Genomic DNA, 24427 nt, shown 5'->3' with positions numbered 1-24427 from the left:
GAGGCCTCTGACCTTACAGTAAAGGCCTCAGAGGCCTCTGACCTTACAGTAAAGGTCTCTGATCTTACAGTAAAGGCCTCAGAGGCCTCTGATCTTACAGTAAAGGCCTCAGAGACCTCTGATCTTACAGTAAAGGCCTCTGATCTTACAGTAAAGGCCTCTGATCTTACAGTAAAGGCCTCTCAGGGTTTGGTTTCTGTTGGCAGGGTCGACGTGCTGAGTTAGAGATGCTCCAGAAACAAGGCAAAGAGGATCCACAGGAGCTGCAGTACAAGCATCACTGTGCCTGGCTGTGGTGAGAACCACACTCATACTTGCTTGTATATGTGTAGACTGTGTGTATATAAATGGTAGTGCTTTTGTACAAGGTCTCTAATCTTACTGTAATGACTGTAGTGTGTGTGTTTCCCTGCTGTGTGGACCAAACTTTACATCAACACTTTGTGGTAACACCTGCACTATGTAGCCAAAATAACTGGTTCTGAAGCAGCAACCTCCTGACCAGTAGACGACCTGCTCTCCCTCCTGACCATGAAGAAAGTGAATCATGGTTTTCAGGCCTGTCAGTCACAGGTGTATAAAGTCTGTGGCTCGCTGTCAGGAGCTCAGGAAGTTCCTGGACGCTGTCGTGATCGGAACAAGCATCGTTGGAAAATGTCGTGTTCACGCTTCTGCGTCTCGCAGTCCGATGGAGGAGTCTGGTTCAGCAGTTATCAGGAGACTGATACTCGTCTGACTTTGGTGGTGGAGGGATGATAGTGGGGCTGTTTTTAGAGGTTGGGCTCGGCTACTTAGTTCTGCTGAGAGGAATTCTTAATACTTCCAAATACCAAGACATTTGGGAGGATTTCCTGCTCCCAACATGAACGTGTGCACAGGAAGAACCTGACTGGCCTACAAAGAGTCCTGACTTTGACCCAGCAGAACATCTGTGGGATGAATTGGAGCGGAGACTTATTTAGAAAGCATGGAGGGAAGCAAACAATCCACCAAAGAAGACCCAGGACTTTGATCCAGGATTTTAGCTCCTCGGACAAGAACAGGAGGACATTCCTGTCCCAAGGTCCAGTCGAAGACATTTACAGACTGTTACAAAGATGCTACGGCGTCTGTCTCAGCGCTACACCATCAAACTTACGTTCTCCAGACTTAGTTTCCCCTAAAATGTTAGTTTTTCTCAGTTTAAACATGTGATTACATTTAATCTGTAAATCATCCTGTTTCATTTACATGTGAGACGCCGTCCTGATGTTTTTGTATTACGGTTGTAAATAGACTAAAGTGCTGATGTGCATCACTGCTTTAACAGACACTGGTCACCATCTTCATCACGTTCTTCATCTTTTTAATGTGTTGTTATTATTTTTCTGACACAGGGCCAGAGATCAGCTGGCAGATGTCATCAAAGCTGCTACAAAGTGAGTCCCCTGCTCGCTCTGTTTCATAGGAAACGTTTGGTGAGCAGAGTAACCTGATGTGAGCGCTGTGACTTTCTGTGGGTCGTTTCAGGGACAGTCCTGTTGTTCAGGGAAACGCCATCTTGGCTCTGAGCGGCCTCGCCGCTGTTCTGGCGAAGTATGAGAGCAACCTGCCCACTGATGGTGACGGCAGCCTGGGGGTGAGACGCCGCAGGGTCCTGTTACACAGTGTGTTTGCTATTTCATCATCATAGAGATGCTGAGCTCAGTGCTGTTGGACTCGATAGGCTGGACCAGAGTTCGTGGCCACAGGAAGCTGGTTGACCATGGTGCTGGACACCCTGCTCAGCATCAGCAGCAGCAGCTTCAAGTCCAAAGGACGAGTTTTCCCCTGGTTTCTACACGTGAGTTTCATCAGCTTTTACATAAGAAACCGTGATTGGCAGATGATTCGAGTTCTTTAAGAGTCGTGACAGTGACGTGATGAAACAGAATCAGCTGTTTCTGAGCCTCACACTATGAACACTTTACTGACCCTCAAAAGTAAACATGCAGTGATTCACCTGCCCCATAAACCACATGTTATTCTAAATAAACACGAGCTCCGTGTGATTGTCCGTCTGTTAACTGCAGCCTGCTGGCTGCTGTGGTTCAGAGACGCTGATGTGGCTGCTGTAGCTGCAACACCAGCGTGTGTGTCAGATTAACACTGTTGGATTTGTTAGTGTGGAGCAGCTTTTATCACTCTGAGCTCTGAAAGTGTTCATCAGTGTGAGTGAGGGGAGCCGCTGACTGTCTTTAGCACCTGTGCTAACACTTTCAGCACTCGGTGCCTTTCCAGACGTGCAGACGTGCTAGCGGCACTAATGCATCCCCATGGCTTCAGAGATGTTTGAAGCTGCACTTTATCCCGAGCATGCAGTGAAGCAAAAACAACTTTATTTTGATGACTTTCTCACAAAAAGAAGCAAAACAAGCCTGAAACATCGCTGCATCGACACGTAAACCAGCTGGAGTGTATTAGCATCAATATTCCAGTAAACGTGGTTCTCACAGCTCAGCGAGTCTTTGCTCTCTAACACATGTTGCTGTTGGCTGCACAGTTGTTGTGAATATAAAGTTGCTTTCTTGCATTGATTACTTTCACCCTGTGCTGCCTCCTCAGCGCTCCTACTCGGGTGAGAACACAGCGAGCACCATAGCGCGCTCCTGTGCGAGCCTCGCCCTGTCGCTGCTCGTCTCCGTGCTCGTGGTGTGGCAGCGGGACGGTCTGACCCACATCCTGTCGGCACTGCGGGCCGGCCTCCCGGGCTCCCCCACCGCAGACGACTCCCAGGCCGTCCAGTTCCACTCCGGGCTCGGTCTCGGCATGGTGCTGTCCACCCTGCTGCACCAGCGCCTCAGGTACAGAGTCTGCAGGAGGAGATTCTGATGTGAAGCAACAGCGTAACGCTTACTGACTGCCTGTGTCCTCTGTCAGTGATGAGTCTGCTCAGAAGGATGCTGATCTCCTCTTCGGCCCTCTGGATGCTCTGGAAAGTTCCTCTTTCAACCCCAACCTGGAATACAAGTACGTCCTCTCGTGTTTGCAGAGAGCAAACTGACATCACATGGTTGGTAGGAAGCTGGAAGATTCAGCCGTTACCAAGGCTGCATTTCTGCTGCTCAATAAAAGAGCTCGTTTGGCACATTTACTCTTTTTCAACAGACACATCTGGAAGCTTGTTAGGAGTTAATATTCAACAGTGAAACAGGGGTTAGCATATTAAATGTGCTCTTCCATGTTCTCGCCTTCTTTCCTCAGCACTGGCTGTATACTGGGTCTGGGTCTAGTGCTGTCTGCCTTCTGCAGCAGCGGACAGAGGAGTCGACATGTCCGTGTCAGCCTGACACTCGACAAGCTGCTGGCCAACCTGCAAGACTGCAGTGGACGAGGACGCATGGTGCAGGAGGTACAGCAGCCCTGCACACGACTCGCACACTGACGCCAGAGCCGAGGTCCTGAAGTCTCTGACGCAGGAACAAGTCTGTGATTGTAACTCTGCTCAGACACGTTTGTGACAGAAGAAGCTGAAATAGTCGTTTTGATGAATTATCTACTAAAGACAGTTTCTGCTACATGAACATGAAACAAGAGCTAAAACTTTGAGCCTGATGCTGATGTGTGAACTTTGACCTATGACCTCGAAGCACTAAAATGTGTATATTATGATGTTTACCGTACGATTGGAACAGATTCGGCTTCTATAAGCTGTGAAAACGTGTCGTCGTGACCTTGTAGAGCAAATAAAAAGTGTGTAACACAGATAAGCTTTGTTTACTGTCCAAGGTGGAGACGCTGCACGGCCAGTGTGGGGTGAAGGTTGAAAACTGTGCCGTATAAAGTTTTCACTAACCTTCACATGTGTGTGTGTGCAGGTGTTGGCGTACTCTGTGGCGTGTGTGAGCGTCTCAGCGTTCAGCGCAGGTCTTATTGACGCCGCCAAGGCCGAGGAGGTCACGGACACGCTGCGCAGCCTGACTGAGGAGAGCCAGCAGGTCAGTAGGAGAGCTGATGGGGTCATTCTGGCTCCAGCAGCTCTTTGTGGTTTCATTGATGACCCTGTGTCCCCAGACCCCGGGCTTCTCCCTGGCTCTGGGGTTAGCGGTCCACGGGCTGTCGGTGTGCGGCCACGGCAAAGCAGAGCACATCCACCCTCACCTGCTCGCAGCCTGGATCAAAATCTTACTGGCTGAGGTACAAAACCTCACTTTCTACATCTCAGCCTAAATGTTCATGTAAACGATGTCCAATCACGTGAAAGGATGTTTGGGGTCCCAGCGCTGACCTTTGTGTTACAGGGCTGTCCCACCATGCAGCGGCTGGCTGCTGTCAACGGGCTGGTGGCGTTGGTGGGATCAGAGAGTTACCTCGTTCAGGTAAGACGCTGCAGCTTCATGTTATCACCTGCTGTTGTGTTTCTGAGGATGTCTTTGTGGTTTCAAGCATGTGGAGCCATAGATGATCGAGCTCATGTGACCCTGTAAGGTTTGAGGAATCACCATGGTTACCATAGGAACACACTGGCAAACCCAGTATTTAAAAAGATGTGATGGATGCAGATCTGTGTCTTCTGTGCAGCCATGTGAAGCGTCCCCGTGTTCATAAAGAGATGCAAACACACCTTTAGTTGCAGCTGAAGTTAGCGACAGTGATGCTGATTCTCCTCTGATGCAGCTGAAGAGCGAGACGGAGCTCGTGTCCAAGCAGCAGAACAGGCTGAATGAAGTTATTCGGGCCGTCACACAGGTAAGAGTTTACTTATCACATATTACTTTACTCTGATTACTACACACGATACTCTCCCCTCTGCTCGCTCCTCAGAGCGTCTGTTTCAGCCACTTGTCGGCTCTTTGGTTGCAGATCATCACGTTCTCTGGAGCCATCGGTTTGCAGTCCAACAGCGCCTGTTTGCTGGGACATTTGCACCTGGCCCACATGTCCAGCAGTCACAGTCACACAGCAGGTAACACAGGAGTCAGTGGGCGGAGCAGAGCTGGATGCAGCGTTAGTAACACTTTAAAATGATCTACTGGGCACTAACTACTTTGATCCAACTCCCAGTTCCTCCAGATTTCAGTTACCTCTCAGAGAAAAGTGTCGTCAGATCCACGACGGAGTTCGTCACAGAAGCTGGACAAAAAGGTTTGTGACATCTACAGAGGTCGTTGTGTTTGAAGCTGTAACTCTGTAACATCGTCTCTCTCTGGGCGCAGGTCCTCAGTCCTCCCATCCAGGCCTGGTTAAGACCGCTCTCACCGCTTTGGCGTCAGTCGGCGCCTCTTTCCAGTATCCGCCCATCAACTGGAGCGCCGCTCTTTCTCCTTTAATGAGGATGAGCTTTGGTAAGAGTTGTCGCTCAGTGCTGTCCGTGAAGCCACAGATCCTGTTCAGTCGATGTTGTTGTTGTGTTTTGTAGGAGAGGATGTGCAGCATCAGTGTGTTGTCCTGGCAGCCTGTCAGACCCAGTCCTCCCACAGCGCTGCTCTGTTTTTGGGCTCCTGGTTGTCGCCTCCCCTGGTCCACAGTCTCAGTGTAAGTTCAGTTGGGTATTAGCGCTGTGACAGCTGATATTCAGTCTCCATCAGGTTTATAGGCTGGTCCACTTGAATCTGTTGTTTCTTGATATCCAGCTTATATTTGAACAGGTTTCTTTAGGTGTTCTTAACAGAAACAGGAGCATCTACTGCCTCACCTCTGAGCTCAGCTGTTTCTCAGTCGTACAGCAGCTGAAGAAATGTCTGAATAAACAGCGTTTGGCTTCTAAAGCTGAACAGATGCTCTTTAACCACGACACACATCCAGTCTGTCTCTGCTGTAGGAGAGCGTGCTGAGTCCAGTACAATGATGAAGGCTTCAGAGATCCTTACTGGCTGTCTGTCTCCCCCAGTACCAGACCCGGGCCCACCTCTATGAGACTCTGGGCTCGTGGATGAAGCACGTGACTGAGGACAAGCTGCAGGTGTATGTGGAGAGTTTGGGGGTGCAGCAGTTTGAGGAGGACCTCCGACCCCAGCGCGCGTCCCTGTGTCGCTCTGTGCTGCGGGGCCTGGCTCAGGCCATGGCCCTCCCAAACCCCTCTAGCAGCTGCTGGACCATCCTCTGCTCTGCCACGGAGAAGATCTTCACCTTCCTGCCCGACCGAATCCAGGTGCAGTGTAGCTGCTGACTGTTATCACTGACACGTAGAAGCTTTTTCTTTGATGCGTGGCTCTGTCCCTGGTTTTACGCTCGGGGATCGTGATATCCTCTGATGTTCCCATCCACCCAGAGACACGAACAGGAGCATAAACCCATTTTATTCAAAGCAAGAAGCTGTGACAGATGCTGCTGTAGGTGTGCAGAGCTTCAGTCACCGGAGCTCGGCTGGAAATGAGCTCTTCTCATCACCACAGCAGCTTCAGCCCATCGTTAGCTCAGCTGTAAGAACACCTCGACGGGCAGGGACCAAACACAGCATCATAACAACAACAGTGGTAACTGGAACAGTTACAGTAACAGGTCACAGAGCTCTGGCCCCTCCCTGCCTGTATCTCACATATCTGTTTCCTGTGCTCAGTTATTATATTAATGACACGAGCATAAGTAATACGTAATTATCTTGATGGATGTTGGACGAGGAGGCCTGATAGAAATGTCAGTCAGGTTTATAATAAGTGCACAGACAGGATGTGCAGCAGGTTCCTGTTAGTGTTCGTTTGATGTCGTCAAACTCAAAAGTTAAAGACGTCGAACTCTTGGATACAAACTGGGTGCTTCAGTGAAACATGCAAACATTTGTACATGTTTTGGTGGGATGGCTGTCTGGGTTTATTAGGACAATATGAAGTTTGCAAACATAAAAACAGAATGCAGTCACGTGCATTAGCCTGATTACATCCATAGCAGAACACACAGGACATGTCAGCTGGATAAACTGAGTAAATGAAGTGCAGACAGGAGCTGATCAGAGCATTTCCTCTGACAACAGTCTGTGTGGGCAGACTAACTGTGGCACTGCTTGAAGAGCAGGTTGTCTGATGTAGGACAACAGCTGCTTAATAGGCCAGATGTTTTCAGCTGGAGAAAGGTGAGACGCAGGTCTTTGTAACGATGAAGTCTGGCTGTAGTAAGACAGATGTGTGTGTCAGCTCCAAAGACACTAACGACCTTCATACCTTCAGAGATGCAGGGTCTGCTCCTCCTCCTCTTCATGAGGAAGAATGTCACGTTTGATGCACCTGGTCAGAGACGTGTTTACAGTTTGCTGCAGTCCATTTAAAGCTGATTCTGCCCATAGAAGAAGACCTCTGGACCATGGTCACATGACCTCTGGACCATGGTCACATGACCTCTGGACCATGGTCACATGACCTCTGGTCCATGATGCAGCTGTAGCTAGCACGTCTGCTCGCTCTGGCTAACAGGGACCAGCGTGATCTAGACCAGCGTGATCTCGACCAGCTTGATCTCGACCAGCGTGATCTCGACCAGCGTGATTTAGACCAGCGTGATTTAGACCAGCGTGATCTCGACCAGCGTGATCTCGACCAGCGTGATCTCGACCAGCATGATTTAGACCAGCGTGATCTAAACCAGCGTGATTTAGACCAGCATGATCTAGACCAGCGTGATTTAGACCAGCATGATCTAGACCAGCATGATCTAGACCAGCGTGATCTAGACCAGCGTGATCTAAACCAGCGTGATCTAAACCAGCGTGATCTCGACCAGCGTGATCTCGACCAGCATGATCTAGACCAGCGTGATCTCGACCAGCGTGATCTCGACCAGCGTGATCTACATGATCTAGACCAGCGTGATCTCGACCAGCGTGATCTAGACCAGCGTGATCTACATGATCTAGACCAGCGTGATCTCGACCAGCGTGATCTAGACCAGCGTGATCTCGACCAGCGTGATCTACATGATCTAGACCAGCGTGATCTCGACCAGCGTGATCTAGACCAGCGTGATCTCGACCAGCGTGATCTACATGATCTAGACCAGCGTGATCTCGACCAGCGTGATCTCGACCAGCGTGATCTAGACCAGCGTGATCTACGTGATCTCGACCAGCGTGATCTAGACCAGCGTGATCTCGACCAGCGTGATCTCGACCAGCGTGATCTACATGATCTAGACCAGCGTGATCTCGACCAGCGTGATCTAGACCAGCGTGATCTCGACCAGCGTGATCTCGACCAGCGTGATCTAGACCAGCGTGATCTCGACCAGCGTGATCTTGACCAGCGTGATCTCGACCAGCGTTTTCAAAGTACAATAACAGAAACAGGAAAACAGTCAAACAGCTAAAGTTGTGTGAGGATCACGGGCAGTTAGACTCATTTTAGCCTTTGTCCAAATCCTCTGTCGTCTTTACGTTGAGCAGCATGTTTCTGAACCTGTGGCATCATTAACCTCATCAGTCTGAAGAACAGCACAGTGCTCGTGTTTCATGGTACTTGATGCTACATTTCAGCTTTTGAATGGCTGGAATCATATAGTTGATGATATGAGTGCTGGTGTGTGTCGCCTACCATTGGCTCCCTGAGTTTAACAGCTGCTAATAGCTGAACCTGTTAGTCGTGCTCTGTTCACCTTTCTGTGAAATCAGCTGATCTCCTTCAACCTGCTGTCTTTGTCTGTTTTGAAACCTTTGTGTGGAGCAGTCTAACAGTTAAAGCCTTTTATTCGTGCTGCTGCTGGGCCCTGCTGGCATCGAGCTTTGCCTCTTTAACACATGAACACAGGTTCAAAGGTGTTTAAATGACACATTTTAACTAAAAAATAACAATTTTTGTGTTTGTGTTTGATTTCTTGTACATTTATTTCAGGATGATGAAGTGGATCTGTATGTGGGCGTGGCCAAGTGTCTGTCTGAGATGTCTGACACAGAGATTGAGAGGATCATGAAAGTCTCTGAGGTACAGTGTTAATAACACCAGCAGAAAATGAACAGAGGGACCACGTCCACTGTTTCCATGTGCTGAAGCGCGGGCAGAAGTACGTTTGGTTTACAGGTTCAAAGACATGTTGTTGGTCTCATAGTGGAAATGGAAGTAATTCCAGTGACCTGTAGCTCATATTGCTTTATTACTTATAGCTGTCAGTGTGTGGACAGTAAAACCTGCATTCTTCCTGATGCCCAGCAGGGGGCCCACTACACAAGTGTGTATTTCTAAAAGGAGCACTTTAAGTAAACGTTCAGTTTGACCAAATGTAACCATATAGTGATTTAAGCTTTCAGTAATTTAGAGGAATCTTCCTCACATGGTTACTTTATTCACTTCAACAACAGTCGTGCTTTATACTGTGAGGTCGACCCTACAGTAATAATACAGAGAAAACCCAACAATCATATGACCCCCTACGAGCAGCACTTTGGCGACAGTGGGAAGGAAAAACTCCCTTTTAACAGGAAGAAACCTCCAGCAGAACCAGGCTCAGGGAGGGGCGGGGCCTCTGCTGTGATTGGTTGGGGTGGGAGAAGGAAGACGGGATAACTAAACATGAAATGGTGACAGGTGTGTAGTTTGAAGCCCTCTTAGCTGCTGCTGACCCTCGTTGTCAGATCCTCTGCTGGCTTCCTTTCAGCACACGTGCGGTGATCACGTCACGCCTGTCATTCAGTCTGTGACGGTTCGTTGAAGCTCAGCGTGCGCTGTGGCTTTAACATCTCTGCGTTCTGTTTAGACTCAAATGGAGAAGACCTGCTTCGTCTTAGCCTACCTGACCTCTCAGGGACGAGTGCCCCTCCTTAGTCTTAATGATGTCATTGCTGGGGTCCTCCGTGGTTGGCCGAGCCGCAGAGTGGGGTGGCTCCTCCTGCAGACGTTTTACCAGTGTCGCCTGGCAACCAGCATCAACACAGGTGAGACAGGAAGGCGTTCCTACTGCGTGGAAAGTGGATCTCTCCTGATCTAACAGACGACTGACACCTGTGTGTTTTACCATGATGGTTTTCATTTAGTCAGCATCTTTGTCACAGGCATCTCCAGACGGGTGGAGTGGCTCCTGGAGCTGATGGGACATATCCGAAATGTTGCCTACGGCGTAACAGACGTCCAGCGTGGAGACACCAGATCGGTATGTTTCTGAGTGACCGCCATGTGACTCCCACACATCCTCCTCTTCCTCCCAGCAGCTGAGCTTAGCTAAATGCTGGTCCACCATGACGGTGCCGTGTTAACTACAGCGAGGCTGCTCTCGAGCATCAGCAGTAGAGCAAAGCTTGCTGCTGTTTGCTTCTTCTGTGTATCTGAGTTGGTGGAAGCAGATTCTGTGTCGTGTGTTTCTAACTGAGTGTGCTCTGCAGGCCACCGACTTCCTGTTCCAGCTCTTTGCTGCTGCAGTAGTTTCCTGGAGTGACCACATCATGCCACTCCTCTTTGGCATCCGGGTCCAGTGGTTTCCATGGCAGCCAGACCCCAAGCCTCAGGCTCTAACACACGGTCTATATGGCGAGGAGTCGTCGGTGGACGGCGCCCTGTCCCGGTGCCTGTTAGCGATGTCCCACAGCCTCCCTCGGCTCCTGGACAAGGAGCCCTGGAGCAGCCAAACGCCCAAGGTCAGTGTTTGTGCTGTGAACTTTGAACTTTAGCTCAAATGTCACTCGTTGTAAACGTGCAGAAGGGATGACCCCGTGTGTGTGTCTCAGTTCATAGACTGGCTTCTCAGCATCATGGAAGCTCCTGACCAGAGCGTGTCAGCATCAACGGTCAGCACAGCCAGAGGTGAGCAAAGCAGCCTTTTTCCTACTTACACATTTCATAATATTTCACTCTGTTTGAACCACAGCAGTACACAGACTGTTGTCTCCATAAAGTACTTCATGAAATCACATCTAAACAGTTTAATTAGATATAGATTATTATTATTACCATCCTTGTGCAGGTCTCATTGAAATTAAGACCTGGCCTGAGTTTTGTCAGGTTCTTACATCCTCGAGGTAAAAACGTCACTATAAAGCCAAAAGTACTCCCCTCTCCAAACCACTGAATGCAGGTGTTCAGTCACTGGTGGCCACAGGTGTATAAGCCCGAGCAGGTGTTTGTGCTGCTGATAGGACGGCACCTGAACACAAACTCCAGTTGAGGTGACATAGTGGAAGCAACTGGGAACGACAGCGTCTCTGCTGTGAAGTGATAGGCCATCTAAAATCGAAGGTGGGGTTGTTGTTTCTTCTTTACTGGTTTTGCCCCAGAAGCTAAACCTTCCTGGTAAAGCCTGTATGTTCGCGTCTCCTTGTGAAATGCATCGTGTGTTTCATGGACTGGTTCTTATGCAGCACTGTTCTTCTCTGAGCGGTTTATACTCATCCACGCACGTCTTTCTGTGCTTACATCGCACTGCTGTGGATGCAGATGTGTGTATTCAGGTTAGAAGCCTGAATTTCAGCTCAGACACATGTAGGAAATATTTCTGTCAGTGATCACAGAGACAGAACAGTCCAACCAATCATGGCCTCCATGAACCTGGTTGTGTCGGAGCTCCACCCTCACCACGTCCCTCAGACAGGGTCGTTGGACTGTTAGTTTCTCTGCACTGTTGCAGGTTAACTCACAATATCAAGTTACCATAGAGGGGACTGTAGTGATTCAGCTCTATATACACAGCTGCAGTGATGTTTGTTACCAGTAATTGTTTTTGGCCAAATGAGCTTCACATTCTGCTAACAGGCGTCATCTCTGGCAGTCTTTACATGAGAACTAATGCACCATGTTTATTAGACACTCAGCTGACAGCACTGTTGGAAAAGAATGTGTGGAAAGAGCAGGTGGTATTTTAAGAGAGGTTTACTCAAACATCAGTGTTCATACAGGCAGGATATGCTGAAAAAATGATCTGGTCTTCAGAACAGCCAGATTCCTCTGATCTCTCTGATTCCTCTGATCTCTCTGATTCCTCTGATTTCTCTGATCTCTCTGATCTCTCCTGTGGTTCCTTTCAGCTGCTCTGTTGGCACTCAGGTCCTCTGCAGAGTTCAAGAAGAAAGCCGTGTGGACCAGAGCGTACGGCTGGTAGCCCAGAGGAGCCTCGGCGTCCTGCTCAGGCGTTGCTGCTCGTACACAAAGACACACACGGCTGCTGGTCTGAGCTGCTGTTTAATGTTAGACAGTAACTGTACTGTAGGAATCTGTGCTGTCAATAAAAGTGCAACAGAAATCATTTTGGGTCTAGAACATCCTTTTCTCTCTTTACAGCAGATCGTTAAATTCGACTTCATCTGTAACTCCAACGAGCTGTGACTTCATGTTACTTCCTCTTCCTGTTCCACTTCTCCAGGTGGTGGTGCCTCTCCTTCAGCAGCTGCCCGACTGTGAGCGAGGCTCCTGAAAACCAAACAGTGTTTTACATCAGTTACTGTACAGTTACACTACAGTTACACTACAGTTACACTACAGTTACACTACAGTTACACTACAGTTACATCACAGTTACACAGTTACACAGTTACACTACAGTTACACCACAGTTACACTACAGTTACACTACAGTTACATCACAGTTACACTACAGTTACACAGTTACACTACAGTTACACTACAGTTACTGTACAGTTACACTACAGTTACAGTTACACTACAGTTACACAACAGTTACACAACAGTTACACAGTTACACTACAGTTACACAGTTACACTACAGTTACTGTACAGTTACACTACAGTTACACAGTTACACTACAGTTACTGTACAGTTACACTACAGTTACTGTACAGTTACACTACAGTTACTGTACAGTTACACTACAGTTACCCTACAGTTACACAGTTACACTACAGTTACTGTACAGTTACACTACAGTTACAGTTACACCACAGTTACACTACAGTTACACTACAGTTACACAGTTACACAGTTACACTACAGTTACACTACAGTTACACAGTTACACTACAGTTACTGTACAGTTACACTACAGTTACAGTTACACTACAGTTACACAACAGTTACACAACAGTTACAGTTACACTACAGTTACCCTACAGTTACACAGTTACACTACAGTTACTGTACAGTTACACTACAGTTACAGTTACACCACAGTTACACTACAGTTACACTACAGTTACAGTTACACCACAGTTACACTACAGTTACAGTTACACTACAGTTACACAGTTACACTACAGTTACACAGTAACTTCATTCATGACACCAATTTAACATCCCCAGAAAGAAGATCCTCCTCGGTGTTGTCACCACAGACCTGGTCAGAAAGCTCGGACACCAACTATGATGATATGACAGTGAGGCCTGTAACTGTTCTTCATCGTCCTAGTCTTCCTCAGGAAACTGTCACCCGTAGTTTTCCCAACAGTAACAAATCAGGAGAACCTGAGAACGTTTTGTGTTCTTTTCCTTCAGTCTGTGTTCTAGTTCAGCTGGATTTAGGTCGTGTTAGTGAAGCGACCGACCTCTGTGTCTAACATCTTTTTGTCTCAGTTAAGGTTCTCGTCTAAATGTGTTTGCTGTTCATCAGCCTCACAACGGCACGACTAACCGTCTCATTAACCCTCATCCAACCAGCATGTTTAACATACAAGGACGAGCGACTGAGGACCACAAGAGTTAAAAAACTAATAATGGTAACATATTTCTTAGTTCTGTAACGATTATGCAGTATCTAAAAAAAAAAGTAAAACTGTCTCTGCAACGTTGCAGTGGCCTATGCTGCAAGTATGAAATGTATAGTTTAATCTATCTTACAGCTTTTATTAAGTTTAATCCACATAATTACTCAGAAAACCTCACTGGTATCAGAGCTTTCAGTCATTTTAAGTATCATTTGCACAGGGAAGTTGTGTGTAAATATGGACAGAATCACATCAATGCTCACCAAAAGTGAGTCTGATTTATTGAGAAAAACTTTAACGTGGCTCCACGCGGGGAAAAAGAAGCTGAAACAACCAAAGCTAATGAAAGTAGTGGCTGACTGAAGACGACTGCAGTGACCATACATGTAAAGGAGGAGCTTGGACTCAAACAAACGTGCTCCTGTGCAGCACGTCCATCAGGTGACTGTAATGTCACAAAGTGTTGTTCTCCGTCTTACCAAGAGTGAGGACAGGCAGGTAGAGCACCAGCACCACGGGCAGGTGGCTGTTTGGAGCTGTTGTTGAGTTGAGTGGACACGACTGGGAGGCCATTTGCTCAACATAAGGCAGCGCCTGATAGATGGTGGCAGCTGAGAGAGAAACAAAAAGGGGAACAAACGCTTCACTTGCTGTGCTTTCACTTCATTCACTATCACAGTGTTATTGGCCTGTGTGTCGCTGATATACAGAACGTTCCTTCAGCACTTCTGCTTACAGCACAGAGGTTACTCACTGCAGCTGGAATGCACTGTGCTCATTTCCTGGCTTCATATCATCAGCTCTGCTTGGCTAACCCATTTCCTGTTGGCTCCCAACACTTCCCTTACACAACACTCTGACCACACAATGAACCTCGTAATGTTGAGAAGTCAAAGTACTTATGAGCTCAGCTTTCAGTGTGTTGGAATAAAAGATGGAAACTCGATGATTTAACACCTTCAACGATGACTGTGAGGATGTATAAGGGGATCCAGAGCGTGTAGCGAGCCCACAGCATGGTGATGGACGGCTTCTCCATGACACACAGCAGCTCGTGAGGATACCTGTCATCAAACCACAGGCACAACTTATTGGACGAGAAACAATGTTTGCATCTGGAAATCCACTGGAACTACGAATGTACTCAAATCATCACGTCGTATATCATAATGCAGCTACATATGGTGTAGTACAAATACGGCATTAAGGATATTATTATTATTATAATTATTATCATTATTATTATTATCATTTTTATCATTATTATTATTATCATTATTATTATCATTATTATTATTATTATTATCATTTTTATTATTATCATTATTATTATTATTATCATTATTATTATCATCATCATCATTATTATTATCATTCTCATTATTATTATTATTATCATTATTATTATTATCATCATTATTATCATTATTATTATTATTATTATTATTATTATCATCATCATCATTATTATTATCATTATCATTATCATTATTATTATTATCATTATTATTATTATTATCATTATCATTATTATTATTATCATTATCATTATCATTATTATTATTATTATTATCATTATTATTATTATTATTATTATTATTATTATTATTATTATTATCATTATTAGAGACATTGTTGAAGTTCTGCCTTCAGAACAGTCAGTCTGTCCACAACATTGGAACAAATGTGGATGTTTGCACTTCAAATATTTCGATGTGAGTGTGTGTGCACGTTCATAGCCATGTGTGTGACTGATACACACATCATCATTGTTCATATTAGTATTATGTGTGTGTGTAAATACGCTCCCTCCTCAGGCCTGGTGTTATGGTGCTCACCATGAATCAGAACACCAACGCCCGGGTCACGGGCCGGTGCATGAGTCGTTTGAGGCGCCGCTGTGACATTTGTGGGTTTCAGGGTTTTATTGTTACTCTGTTTTTTTTCCTGTGTTATGAATAAATCTTTGGTACTGGTTTCATTTTGTTGTGTTTATCTGCAACACCTTAAAGGCCGGTCTGTGGTGCCAAAAAGGTTGGGGACCGCTGGTGTAAATAATAAAAACTCATTAAAGCTCCAGTCAGATATGCTTGGTTGCCCTGTTTTGTTTTGTTTTAAATGTACTTAATTTTTCGATTACTATTAAATGAAATAAGTATTTGTTTTCTCCTTTCTTGCGTATGTGCAGTTATAACTTTATCAATAACTACTGTTATTGTTCATGAACTACGGCGTGTCCCTTTCAGACATCACCAACTTAATATTTTCCATCTAGCAGACAAATCAAACATCATGTTTCAACATGTCACAAAGTGGTTTCTTTTTCACAGAAATAACCAAAAATATTTCCACTGCGACCTGATATCAGTGGATCCTACACTGGAATGTAAACTGGCTGTTTAGGGGGAGGGTTCCTGCCCTGGGCATCTCCTTAGAGGGAAAGTAAGACGTCATGGTTTAAAAATGTAGATAGTTTGACACATTAGTAAAATAACTGCATTAGTGCTGAGAGGTCAGGTCCAGGGAGTGCTGTTCAACTGTAAGGAACTAAAAGCTTCTTAAAGCTCTGCATCCTGTGTGCTTTTAAAACGATTTATCAAAGTAAAGTTGAAGTTTGAAAAGCTGATGTGTTTGTGCATCACTGTAAAACTACATTATTGGGTTCAAACGCAGCTGCGTCCTTATAAAACCTGCGGTGCATACCGGAGGAGGTCCAGGACGTTCCAGAAGAAGAGCTGCACACACACCACCGGTTTACTCTGCAGCTCTGAACCAAAACAACAAAAATGCACAAGTGTGTGAGACTACAGATTATAGAATCAGAACTGCTGATTTCATTACTCTGAACTTTTAAAGGCAGATTTTGTATCTGAGAGCAGGGACACTTGCTGTGTTCAGTGTGACTCGTCTCTGCAGAAGGTCAGGGCTCTGATAGTTACAGTTAGTGGGTGACTTACTGGGCAGGTGGATCCTGAGTGTCTGTTGAGTCAGGGTTCATTATGGTCCTGGTTGCTACTGGAAATAAAGAAACAAAAGGAGGGTGTGTTGTTCAGGAAGTACAGACTGTAGCTCAGCAGGTAGAATTACTAACTGGAAGGTTGGAGGTTTGATCCCTGGCTGCTCCAGTCTGCACGCCACGGTATCCTTGGGCAAGACATGGAACCCCGACTTGCTCTCCGATGCATCCATCATAGTGTCATTGTTAGAAAAAGAAGTGCTTGTGTGAATGAAGCACGCTGTATAAAATGCTTTGACTGCTCATATAGAAAAGCAGCTTATAAGAACTGGTTCATTTTCCAGATAATTCCACTATTAAGACAACAGACATTTGGGAGGCTTTCTCCTGAGAGTAACACTGAAAGTCTTGCTGCTCCTCCACAAAATGAACTCTTCAGTTTAGATTTGATTAAAGACACAGCTCAGCTAAACACAACTCAAACTAATCTACACTATTTTTCTTTATTACGCAGCATTTTTATAACTATTTCCAGATGTTTCTAAAGATGAAAACAGAATTAAACTCCAGCCTGATCCGTTTCTGAGGTTCCTGACGCTGAACGTCCCTCAAACGCCTCTCTGATCGTTTCCTTCCGTGGCTTTTACTTTCGCTTTCGTGAATGTTGTGGCGCAGTTGATCGTCTCCATGTTAAGGTAACGTTAGCAGTCTGTACTGTTTTCCTGGCTAACATCAGCTGTGTGCAGCTTAGTTTCAGCATAAATCTGCTTCGTTTTATGTGAGATCAGAGTCTGGGAATGAGACAGAAACAGTTAGTTGATGATCAGCAGCTGAACTCAGAGTCGATGTTACTGTGGATCCACTGACTGATGACTGTAGGCAGCTTCTCCCGCCTCCATCAGTCTGTGGATGTATGGGCTCAAATTGTGGTCATAAATATTTTGTACTTGTAAATCAGGATTTGTACTTTGCCAAGAAATACGTGTGAAACTCTGCACTCAAGTTTCAAGTTACAAGTACGTCCCTATTTTTCTTCCTTTCATCTGATTGGCCAATGTCATGTCAATCACAAATTTAACAATCCAATCAGAGAACAGGTGGGTTTGGCTATTGGAGGGGTGCTTTATGAAGCTTCGGGTCCTTGAATGGAATAAATGCTCCTTTTCATGCCAGCCCAGTGTTTTCCTTCATCACTAGGAAGGAAAACAGTCTGTGGTTGTCCGAGTTTTATGATTTTTGTGTCACAGGATTACGTGCTTAATACAGGGAACTCCAGAGCACTCATAGGACACAGTGTCCCGCTGCACACACACTGCACACAATGACAGCTGCAGAGTTTGTGTCTGATGTATTAAGTATGAAACACTGTTGGGCTAAAATCTGGTCAGAATGAATCCAGGTGCAGGTGTGTCAGTTTAGGACCACTGGACTAACATCCAAGTGCACACGATATAAAGTGTATTCTGTAGTAACATCCTGGTGTTGCAGCAACAGTCCCACATGGAAACGTCAACAGTCAAACTCAAAATCTCTTTTTGTCAACAATAAAATGACAGCAGACCAATTTGAACAAAATTGGTAAAAAGCTTCAGAAATTAGTAAAATATTAAAAAGTGTCTTGATGCTCAATCATCCAGGTAAGGGTTAGGTAATGCTGTGATTGATTAAAACGTGTCTGAATTAATCAGTGGGTGCTGAGTGGGTCAGTCAGTGTGTCTGCTGGGCTGATTTGTGTTTCCTCTGCAGGTAAAGGTAGAAAGTGTGTGTGAGCTGATGTGAATTGAGCAGCATGGATCAGTGTGAGGACAGAGAGGAGGGAGTCCCTCCCTCTAAAAGCACTCTGTGTGGGGAACATGAGAGCCAGACCAAAGCTCAGAGGTGAGATGACCATCTCTAACTGTCCATGACTCTTCTCCATGTCACAGCTCAGCACTCACATCACTGCTCCATCATTATTCACAGGAACCAGCATGGACCTCCACCCAGCTCTGTGTCCTGTAAGAGTGACTGGTCTAGAAGTTTCCTCATTGAGTTTAAAGACTCTGCTGCAGAGAGGTGAGCTGTTAGTAACAAGAACTCTCTGATTTAAATGATTTTGATGTTTCCTGGTTTCTAAAATGCATCTCTGTAGGAGAGCAGTGTCTCCAAGGACACACAGGCTCAGCTGTAACTGTCAGTCTATTTATTTTAAGACACATTTGGACTCAATTGGCTGTTTTTAACTATGTATTTTAATCAGAGGTGTAAATTTAGACCTCACACATCTGGATCCTAAACTATGATAGAAACAGCTGCTAGCAGTGGGTAGTTTGACTTTGATACGCTGCTCTAGAAAGCAAACAAAGGTTTGTGCAGCTCCTCTTCAGAAAAGTGTTCAGAAAGCAGCTGTTGTATTAGACAAAGGCTCGTCGTGTGAGCCCAGATGTGTGTAACAGCTGGATGAAGGAGAACCATCACAGTCACGTCTCCATCCCGCCTTTATTAATGAACTTCCTGTTGCTTGCAGATGACAGGAACACAAAGTGTTTGTGCCACGTGATGCTGCAGGATTTGTTAACATGTCCATGATGGTAACATCTCCTCGTCTAACTGCAAACACATGAGCGCTCCTAACGGCAGCTATCACAGCCACACAGGCAGACTGTGTCTCACTGTTGCATTCAGGGACATTTGTTTTCCTGTAAAAAGCTGAACTCTAATCTAAGAGGACTGTTACTGACAGGAAACAGCTGCATTATCTGCAGTCTGTGTGATCACAGCTGCTTCAATCACTTTATCAGAGAATTGATCATTGAATAAAACATGTTTGTGTCTGTTAGTGATGAAGAAATGTGTTCACAGAGAGAGGAAGAGGAGTGGTGTTTGTGAGGAGGAGCAGCTGTCCTGCTGTGCTTTGTGTCAGGACGTCCTGAAGGATCCAGTCTGTACCAGCTGTGGACACTGGTTCTGCAGACAGTGCATCTCCTCATACTGGGACCAGTCTGCTTCATCAGGAGACTCCTCCTGTCCCCAGTGTGGAGAAAGATCCAGAAGCAGAGCTGGACTGCAGACAGCCAATCAGAGCAGCTGTGTACAAAGTAAGACTGAACATCTGTCTGCTGATGGACTCATTTCTGAAAACTGGACTTCTTGTGTTGTTCAGACATTGAAGAGTTTTCTTTCTCTTTAGTCTCATTGTTTTTCTTTCCTTTAGCAGATGTTGGTCTGCAGGAGGTTTTAGATGAACATAAGATCAGTCTGAGGAGGAGATGTGAACGTGTGACTGAAGGAAGTGATGAAACAGGAAGTAGAACCCTCCTCAACACCATCTACACTGAGCTCTACATCACAGAGGGACAGAGTGAAGAGGTTCATACCCAACATGAGGTGAGGCAGCTGAAGACAGCTTCCAAGATGGACGCCCTCCATGACGCTCCAATCAGGTGCCAGGACATCTTTAAAGCCTTACCTGACCAACAGAGACCCATCAGAGTGGTTCTGACCAACGGCGTGGCTGGTGTTGGAAAAACCTTCTCAGTGCAGAAGTTCACTCTGGACTGGGCAGAGGGCTTGGAGAACCAACATGTCAGTGTGGTGGTTCTGCTTTCATTCAGGGAGCTGAACCTGATCAGAGATGAGCAGTACAGTCTTCTGGAGCTGCTCCATGTTTTCCATCCAACATTACAGAAGGTCACAGCAGAGAAGCTGGCTGTCTCTCAGCTTTTGTTCATCTTTGACGGCCTGGATGAAAGCAGACTTTCATTGGATTTCACCAACAGGAAACTGCTGTCTGATGTCACACAGAAGTCATCAGTCAGCGAACTGCTGACAAGCCTCATCCAGGGGAATCTGCTTCCCTCGGCTCTCGTCTGGATAACTTCCCGACCTGCAGCAGCCAATCAGATCCCTCCTACATGTGTTGACAGGCTAACAGAAGTACGAGGCTTCACTGACGCCCAGAAGGAAGAGTACTTCAGGAGGAGATTCAGTGATGAAGAGCTGTCCAGCAGAATCATCTCCCACATGAAGACATCCAGGAGCCTCCACATCATGTGTAGTATCCCAGTCTTCTGCTGGATCACTGCTACAGTTCTGGAGCACATGTTGACTACAGAGCAGAGAGGAGAGCTGCCCAAGACCCTGACTGACATGTACTCACACTTCCTGCTGGTTCAGACAACGAGGAAGAAGAACAAGTACCATGAGGGACATGAGACGAGTCCACAGGAGCTGACGGAGGCTGACAGGGAAGTTCTTCTGAAGCTGGGGAGGCTGGCGTTTGAACATCTGGAGAAAGGAAACATCATGTTCTACCAAGAAGACCTGGAGCAGTGTGGTCTGGATGTGACAGAGGCCTCGGTGTACTCAGGAGTTTGTACAGAGATCTTCAAAAGAGAGTGTGTGATCTTCCAGAAACCAGTCTACTGCTTTGTACATCTGAGCATTCAGGAGTTTCTGGCTGCAGTCTACATTTTCCACTGTCACACCAACAGGAAGACAAAGGTGCTGAAGAACTTCCTGGAAAATAATCCAGATGATCCTTACTATTACATTTCATTTTCTGATGATTTGCTGATGAGAGTCATGGAGAAATCCCTCCATAGTAAAAATGGCCACCTGGACCTGTTTGTTCGCTTCCTTCATGGCCTCTGTCTGGAGTCCAACCAGAGACTCTTAGTAGGTCTGCTGGGTCAGACAGAGATCAGTCCAGAAACCATCCAGAGAGTCATCAACAACCTGAAGGAGATGAACAGTGATGAAATCTCTCCTGACAGAAGCATCAACATCTTCCACTGTCTGATGGAGATGAACGACCTCTCATTATTTCAGGAGATCCAAGAGTTCCTGAAGTCAGAGAACAGATCAGAGAAGGAACTCTCTGAGATCCAGTGCTCAGCTCTGGCCTTCATGCTGCAGATGTCAGAGGAGGTTCTGGATGAGTTGGACCTGCTGAAGTACAAAACATCAGATCAGGGACGACAGAGACTGATTCCAGCTGTGAGGAACTGCAGAAAGGCTCGGTGAGTCCAGATGTGATTATTAACATCATTGATCAGTGTAGGTTAATAGTTTAATTTTGACAATAAAATCAGATTGTAACCACAAAATGTTTGTGTCCGTACGCTGCAACCTTCCACACCATTCCTTTATTGTACAGACTCAGCAGCAGCTCCATGGATCCCAAATCCAAGAGTGGAGAACAGATTTGAAGTGTGTCACATCCATGCAGTCACAGCTGTTTCCACCATGTTTCCACTGATATTAATCCTGTTCAATGACACGTTTCATATCAGTGAATATGTTCTTTAGGACGTCCACTGACATGTTTAAGTGTCCTGCTGGAAATCACTCAAATCATCCATGAAATCCATGAAAAATCATTTTAGTGTTTCTAACTTCACCCTCTGTCCTCTCTCTCTCTCCATCCTCCTCACTGCTTCTTTCACTGATAATCACACAAACATTGTATTCAGCTACAAAATAACACAATAATATCATCTGATGATCATTATTAGAAGACCAGGATCCATATTTGATATCAGAGTAACACACTGCTTGGTTATGTGCAGTCATCATCAGTGACTGTGGGTCAAACAGAAGCTCTCTGATTGGTTGTTGACCTTGGTCACCTGTCCACTCTCACCTGTTTGTGTTTGCTCTCTCTTTGCTGTCTCCATCCTCTCTCTCCTTTCTCTCCCTCTCTGTCTTTGTACCGTCACTCAGGTCCAATGGAAACAGTGACATTTACAAACCAATCAAAGACAAACTGATCCATGTCAGGTTATAACAATATTCAAAGTGAATACAGGCTGCTGCTGGACACAGACAGGTAACATCATTTTGACTTGCTGTCTCCTGGATCTGGACTCATAAACACTGAAGCCCTGAACAGGAATACAAATCATTTTCTGCCAACTAGCGACACACCAGCAGATAATGGCTCAGAAAGCTAAAATGAGCCAATCATTTCTGTGTTTAGTTCCCCTGAAATCAGATGTGATATCAGCAGCTCTGAGTTCATTCATCATTATTGTCCAGTGATGAGATTTCTGCTCCGTTTGGTAACAGTCAGCAGGTTTTTCCTGCGTGTGGACGTGAACAGTCGTACCTGACAGCAGGTAGCAAACAGAGATCATCTTTCCAGCTGGAACTCTTCACTGAGCTGAACTCATTCAAAATGTTCTGGAGTCAGATTCAAAACAGGAAACAGTCCAAATGTGTGTCTTCACTCTGACTCTGGATCAGATCTCGGTGACAGACTGTGGGCATTATGGAAGCCTAAATGTGACACCATCTTCCTCCTTCATCTGCAGATTAAAGCCAAACAAAGATTCTCATTAAAAGTCTGGAGGTCTGAGATAGACTCAATCGTTGTGTCATGTCAAACACAGTAAGAGGAGCTGAAGCACAGATGTGAAGAGCAGATTCATCAGATTATGACCTCACTCTGTTTTGTCTTCATATACATTCAGTCTGTGTTTATAATGCAGATTTTCTGCTTTTATAATAACACATTGTGGGGTCTGTCTAGCACCGCTGGAACGAGACAATTTAAAAACACAGCAAAAGCATTGAACACCAAGTAGGCAAAGTTCTTCATGTTACTCATGCATGAGGGAGACCTGCCTGGAGCCAAGTGTCGTTCCACCACTTGACCTCCATCAGACTCTCAGCCAGGTTCCCCATAGCACTCCTTTTATTGTGGTTACATGAATATGCATAGGGTCATTAACATATAACATCTTACATAGGTATACATGTGAACAAAGAATACTGTGTGTGTGTGTGTGTGTGTGTGTGTGTGTGGTGTGTGTGTGTGTGTGTGTGTGTGTGTGGGGTCAGAGCGTGACCCCATAAAGACTTCCCTAAACCTGCTGGTCTGGAAGTCCAGCAGTCCATCTAAACAAAAGGCACTTAGACTAAAACAGATATAGCCACGTTTATCCTACCATAAAACAATAAAACAAGGTACGACCTCTTCCCATGCTCCCAGGATGTAGGTGTGGATTCCAGAACACTCTGGAATCCACACCAAGCCTTTGCAGACTATTAAAGATCACACATCCTATCACTACACAATTAATTATACACCTCTAAGCATATATAAGTAGATATTTCTAAGCATAAATGACAATCAACAATAGAAAACCTAACACACATTTTATATTTTCTATCATCACAGACTGACTGAGTGTCGACTCTCAAAGACTCACTGGGAAGTTGTGGCCTCAGCTCTGAAGTCCAACCCCTCCCATCTGACAGAGCTGGACATGATCTGGAGCAACAAGCAGGGTTCAGGTGTGAAGCTTCTGTGTGCTGGACTGGAGAGTCCAAACTGTCGACTGGAGACTCTGAGGTGAGTTCACTGTCTGCGGCTGTTGTTGATTTTTTTCTATATTTCATGTCTTTGATTGATGTTTGAAACTTTCTTTAGTTCCTAAATGTTCAGGATGTGTCTGAAGACAAATGTGAAGAAGTTTGAGTGCTTTAGAAATGTTGTGTCTTTCCAAACGACTGAACAAGTTTTTCCTTTTGGCTCCAAACAGAAGTGACAGACTTGAGCAGGGTTAATTTAAAGGCTGACAGAAGTGGAGTGGTGACGGGGAGATGTTTGACAGGACAGTCATACAGGGCACACAGTGTGTGTACAGAACAGCTGAAATTTGGGGCGATCATGGCTCAAGAGTTGGGAGTTCGCCTTGTAATCGGAAGGTTGCCGGTTCGAGCCCCGGCTTGTACAGTCTCGGTCATTGTTTCCTTGGGCAAGACACTTCACCCGTTGCCTACTGGTGGTGGTCAGAGGGCCCGGTGGCACAAGTGTCCGGAAGCCTCTGTCAGTGCGCCCCAGGGTGGCTGTGGCTACAATGTAGCTTGCCATCACCAGTGTGTGAATGTGTGGATGACTGGATATGTAAAGCGCTTTGGGGTCCTTAGGGACTAGTAAAGCACTATATAAATACAGGCCATTTAC

At 45.8% G+C, this 24427-nt stretch overlaps 4 protein-coding genes across 4 annotated transcripts in view; 3 read left to right on the top strand and 1 right to left on the bottom strand.

Moving 5' to 3' along the window:
* LOC148105800 (NACHT, LRR and PYD domains-containing protein 12-like) overlaps positions 1-24427 on the top strand; it is a 112443-nt gene that overhangs the window by 17085 nt on the left and 70931 nt on the right. The gene's annotated exons all lie outside the window — the stretch shown is intronic.
* Positions 1617-12108, top strand: LOC148105805 (focadhesin-like). The gene is made up of 19 exons (XM_087838965.1): positions 1617-1822; positions 2584-2822; positions 2899-2988; positions 3223-3370; positions 3837-3956; positions 4033-4155; positions 4260-4337; positions 4636-4707; positions 4822-4924; positions 5023-5103; positions 5175-5303; positions 5378-5493; positions 5849-6109; positions 8775-8864; positions 9634-9811; positions 9929-10026; positions 10256-10507; positions 10598-10673; positions 11891-12108. The coding sequence occupies exons 1-19, from the start codon at positions 1745-1747 to the stop codon at positions 11962-11964; spliced, it is 2406 nt and encodes an 801-aa protein (XP_087695091.1). The 5' UTR covers positions 1617-1744; the 3' UTR covers positions 11965-12108.
* On the bottom strand, positions 12026-16705 carry LOC148105804 (very-long-chain (3R)-3-hydroxyacyl-CoA dehydratase 4-like). Its single transcript, XM_087839033.1, has 5 exons — positions 16612-16705; positions 16478-16535; positions 14478-14584; positions 14000-14131; positions 12026-12272 (listed from the first exon to the last, which is right to left on the bottom strand). The coding sequence occupies exons 1-5, from the start codon at positions 16703-16705 to the stop codon at positions 12196-12198; spliced, it is 468 nt and encodes a 155-aa protein (XP_087695159.1). The 3' UTR covers positions 12026-12195.
* LOC148105803 (protein NLRC3-like) lies at positions 19298-21480 on the top strand. Its single transcript, XM_087839052.1, has 2 exons — positions 19298-19553; positions 19670-21480. The coding sequence occupies exons 1-2, from the start codon at positions 19298-19300 to the stop codon at positions 21478-21480; spliced, it is 2067 nt and encodes a 688-aa protein (XP_087695178.1).

The sequence above is a fragment of the Neolamprologus brichardi genome, chromosome 3 (genome assembly GCF_056152115.1).
Source record: "Neolamprologus brichardi isolate AB-2024 chromosome 3, ASM5615211v1, whole genome shotgun sequence".
Lineage (NCBI taxonomy): Eukaryota > Metazoa > Chordata > Actinopteri > Cichliformes > Cichlidae > Neolamprologus > Neolamprologus brichardi.
Note: the sequence above shows the minus strand (reverse complement) of the source record. Positions and strands in the feature narration are given on the sequence as shown.

What these genes read in the sequence shown, in the direction of transcription:
- LOC148105805 (XM_087838965.1), top strand. Translation starts at nt 1,745, where the DNA reads ATGGTGCTGGACACCCTGCTCAGCATCAGCAGCAGCAGCTTCAAGTCC. An exon ending in AACCCCAACCTGGAATACAA is followed by an intron (nt 2,989 to 3,222) that starts GTACGTCCTCTC and finishes TTCTTTCCTCAG; the next exon opens with CACTGGCTGTATACTGGGTC. An exon ending in CAGTCACAGTCACACAGCAG is followed by an intron (nt 4,925 to 5,022) that starts GTAACACAGGAG and finishes TCCAACTCCCAG; the next exon opens with TTCCTCCAGATTTCAGTTAC.
- LOC148105803 (XM_087839052.1), top strand. Translation starts at nt 19,298, where the DNA reads ATGAAGAAATGTGTTCACAGAGAGAGGAAGAGGAGTGGTGTTTGTGAG. An exon ending in TCAGAGCAGCTGTGTACAAA is followed by an intron (nt 19,554 to 19,669) that starts GTAAGACTGAAC and finishes TCTTTCCTTTAG; the next exon opens with CAGATGTTGGTCTGCAGGAG.
- LOC148105804 (XM_087839033.1), bottom strand. Translation starts at nt 16,705, where the DNA reads ATGCATCGGAGAGCAAGTCGGGGTTCCATGTCTTGCCCAAGGATACCG. An exon ending in ATCAAACCTCCAACCTTCCA is followed by an intron (nt 16,536 to 16,611) that starts GTTAGTAATTCT and finishes CTTTATTTCCAG; the next exon opens with TAGCAACCAGGACCATAATG. An exon ending in ACTCAGGATCCACCTGCCCA is followed by an intron (nt 14,585 to 16,477) that starts GTAAGTCACCCA and finishes GTTTGATGACAG; the next exon opens with GTATCCTCACGAGCTGCTGT.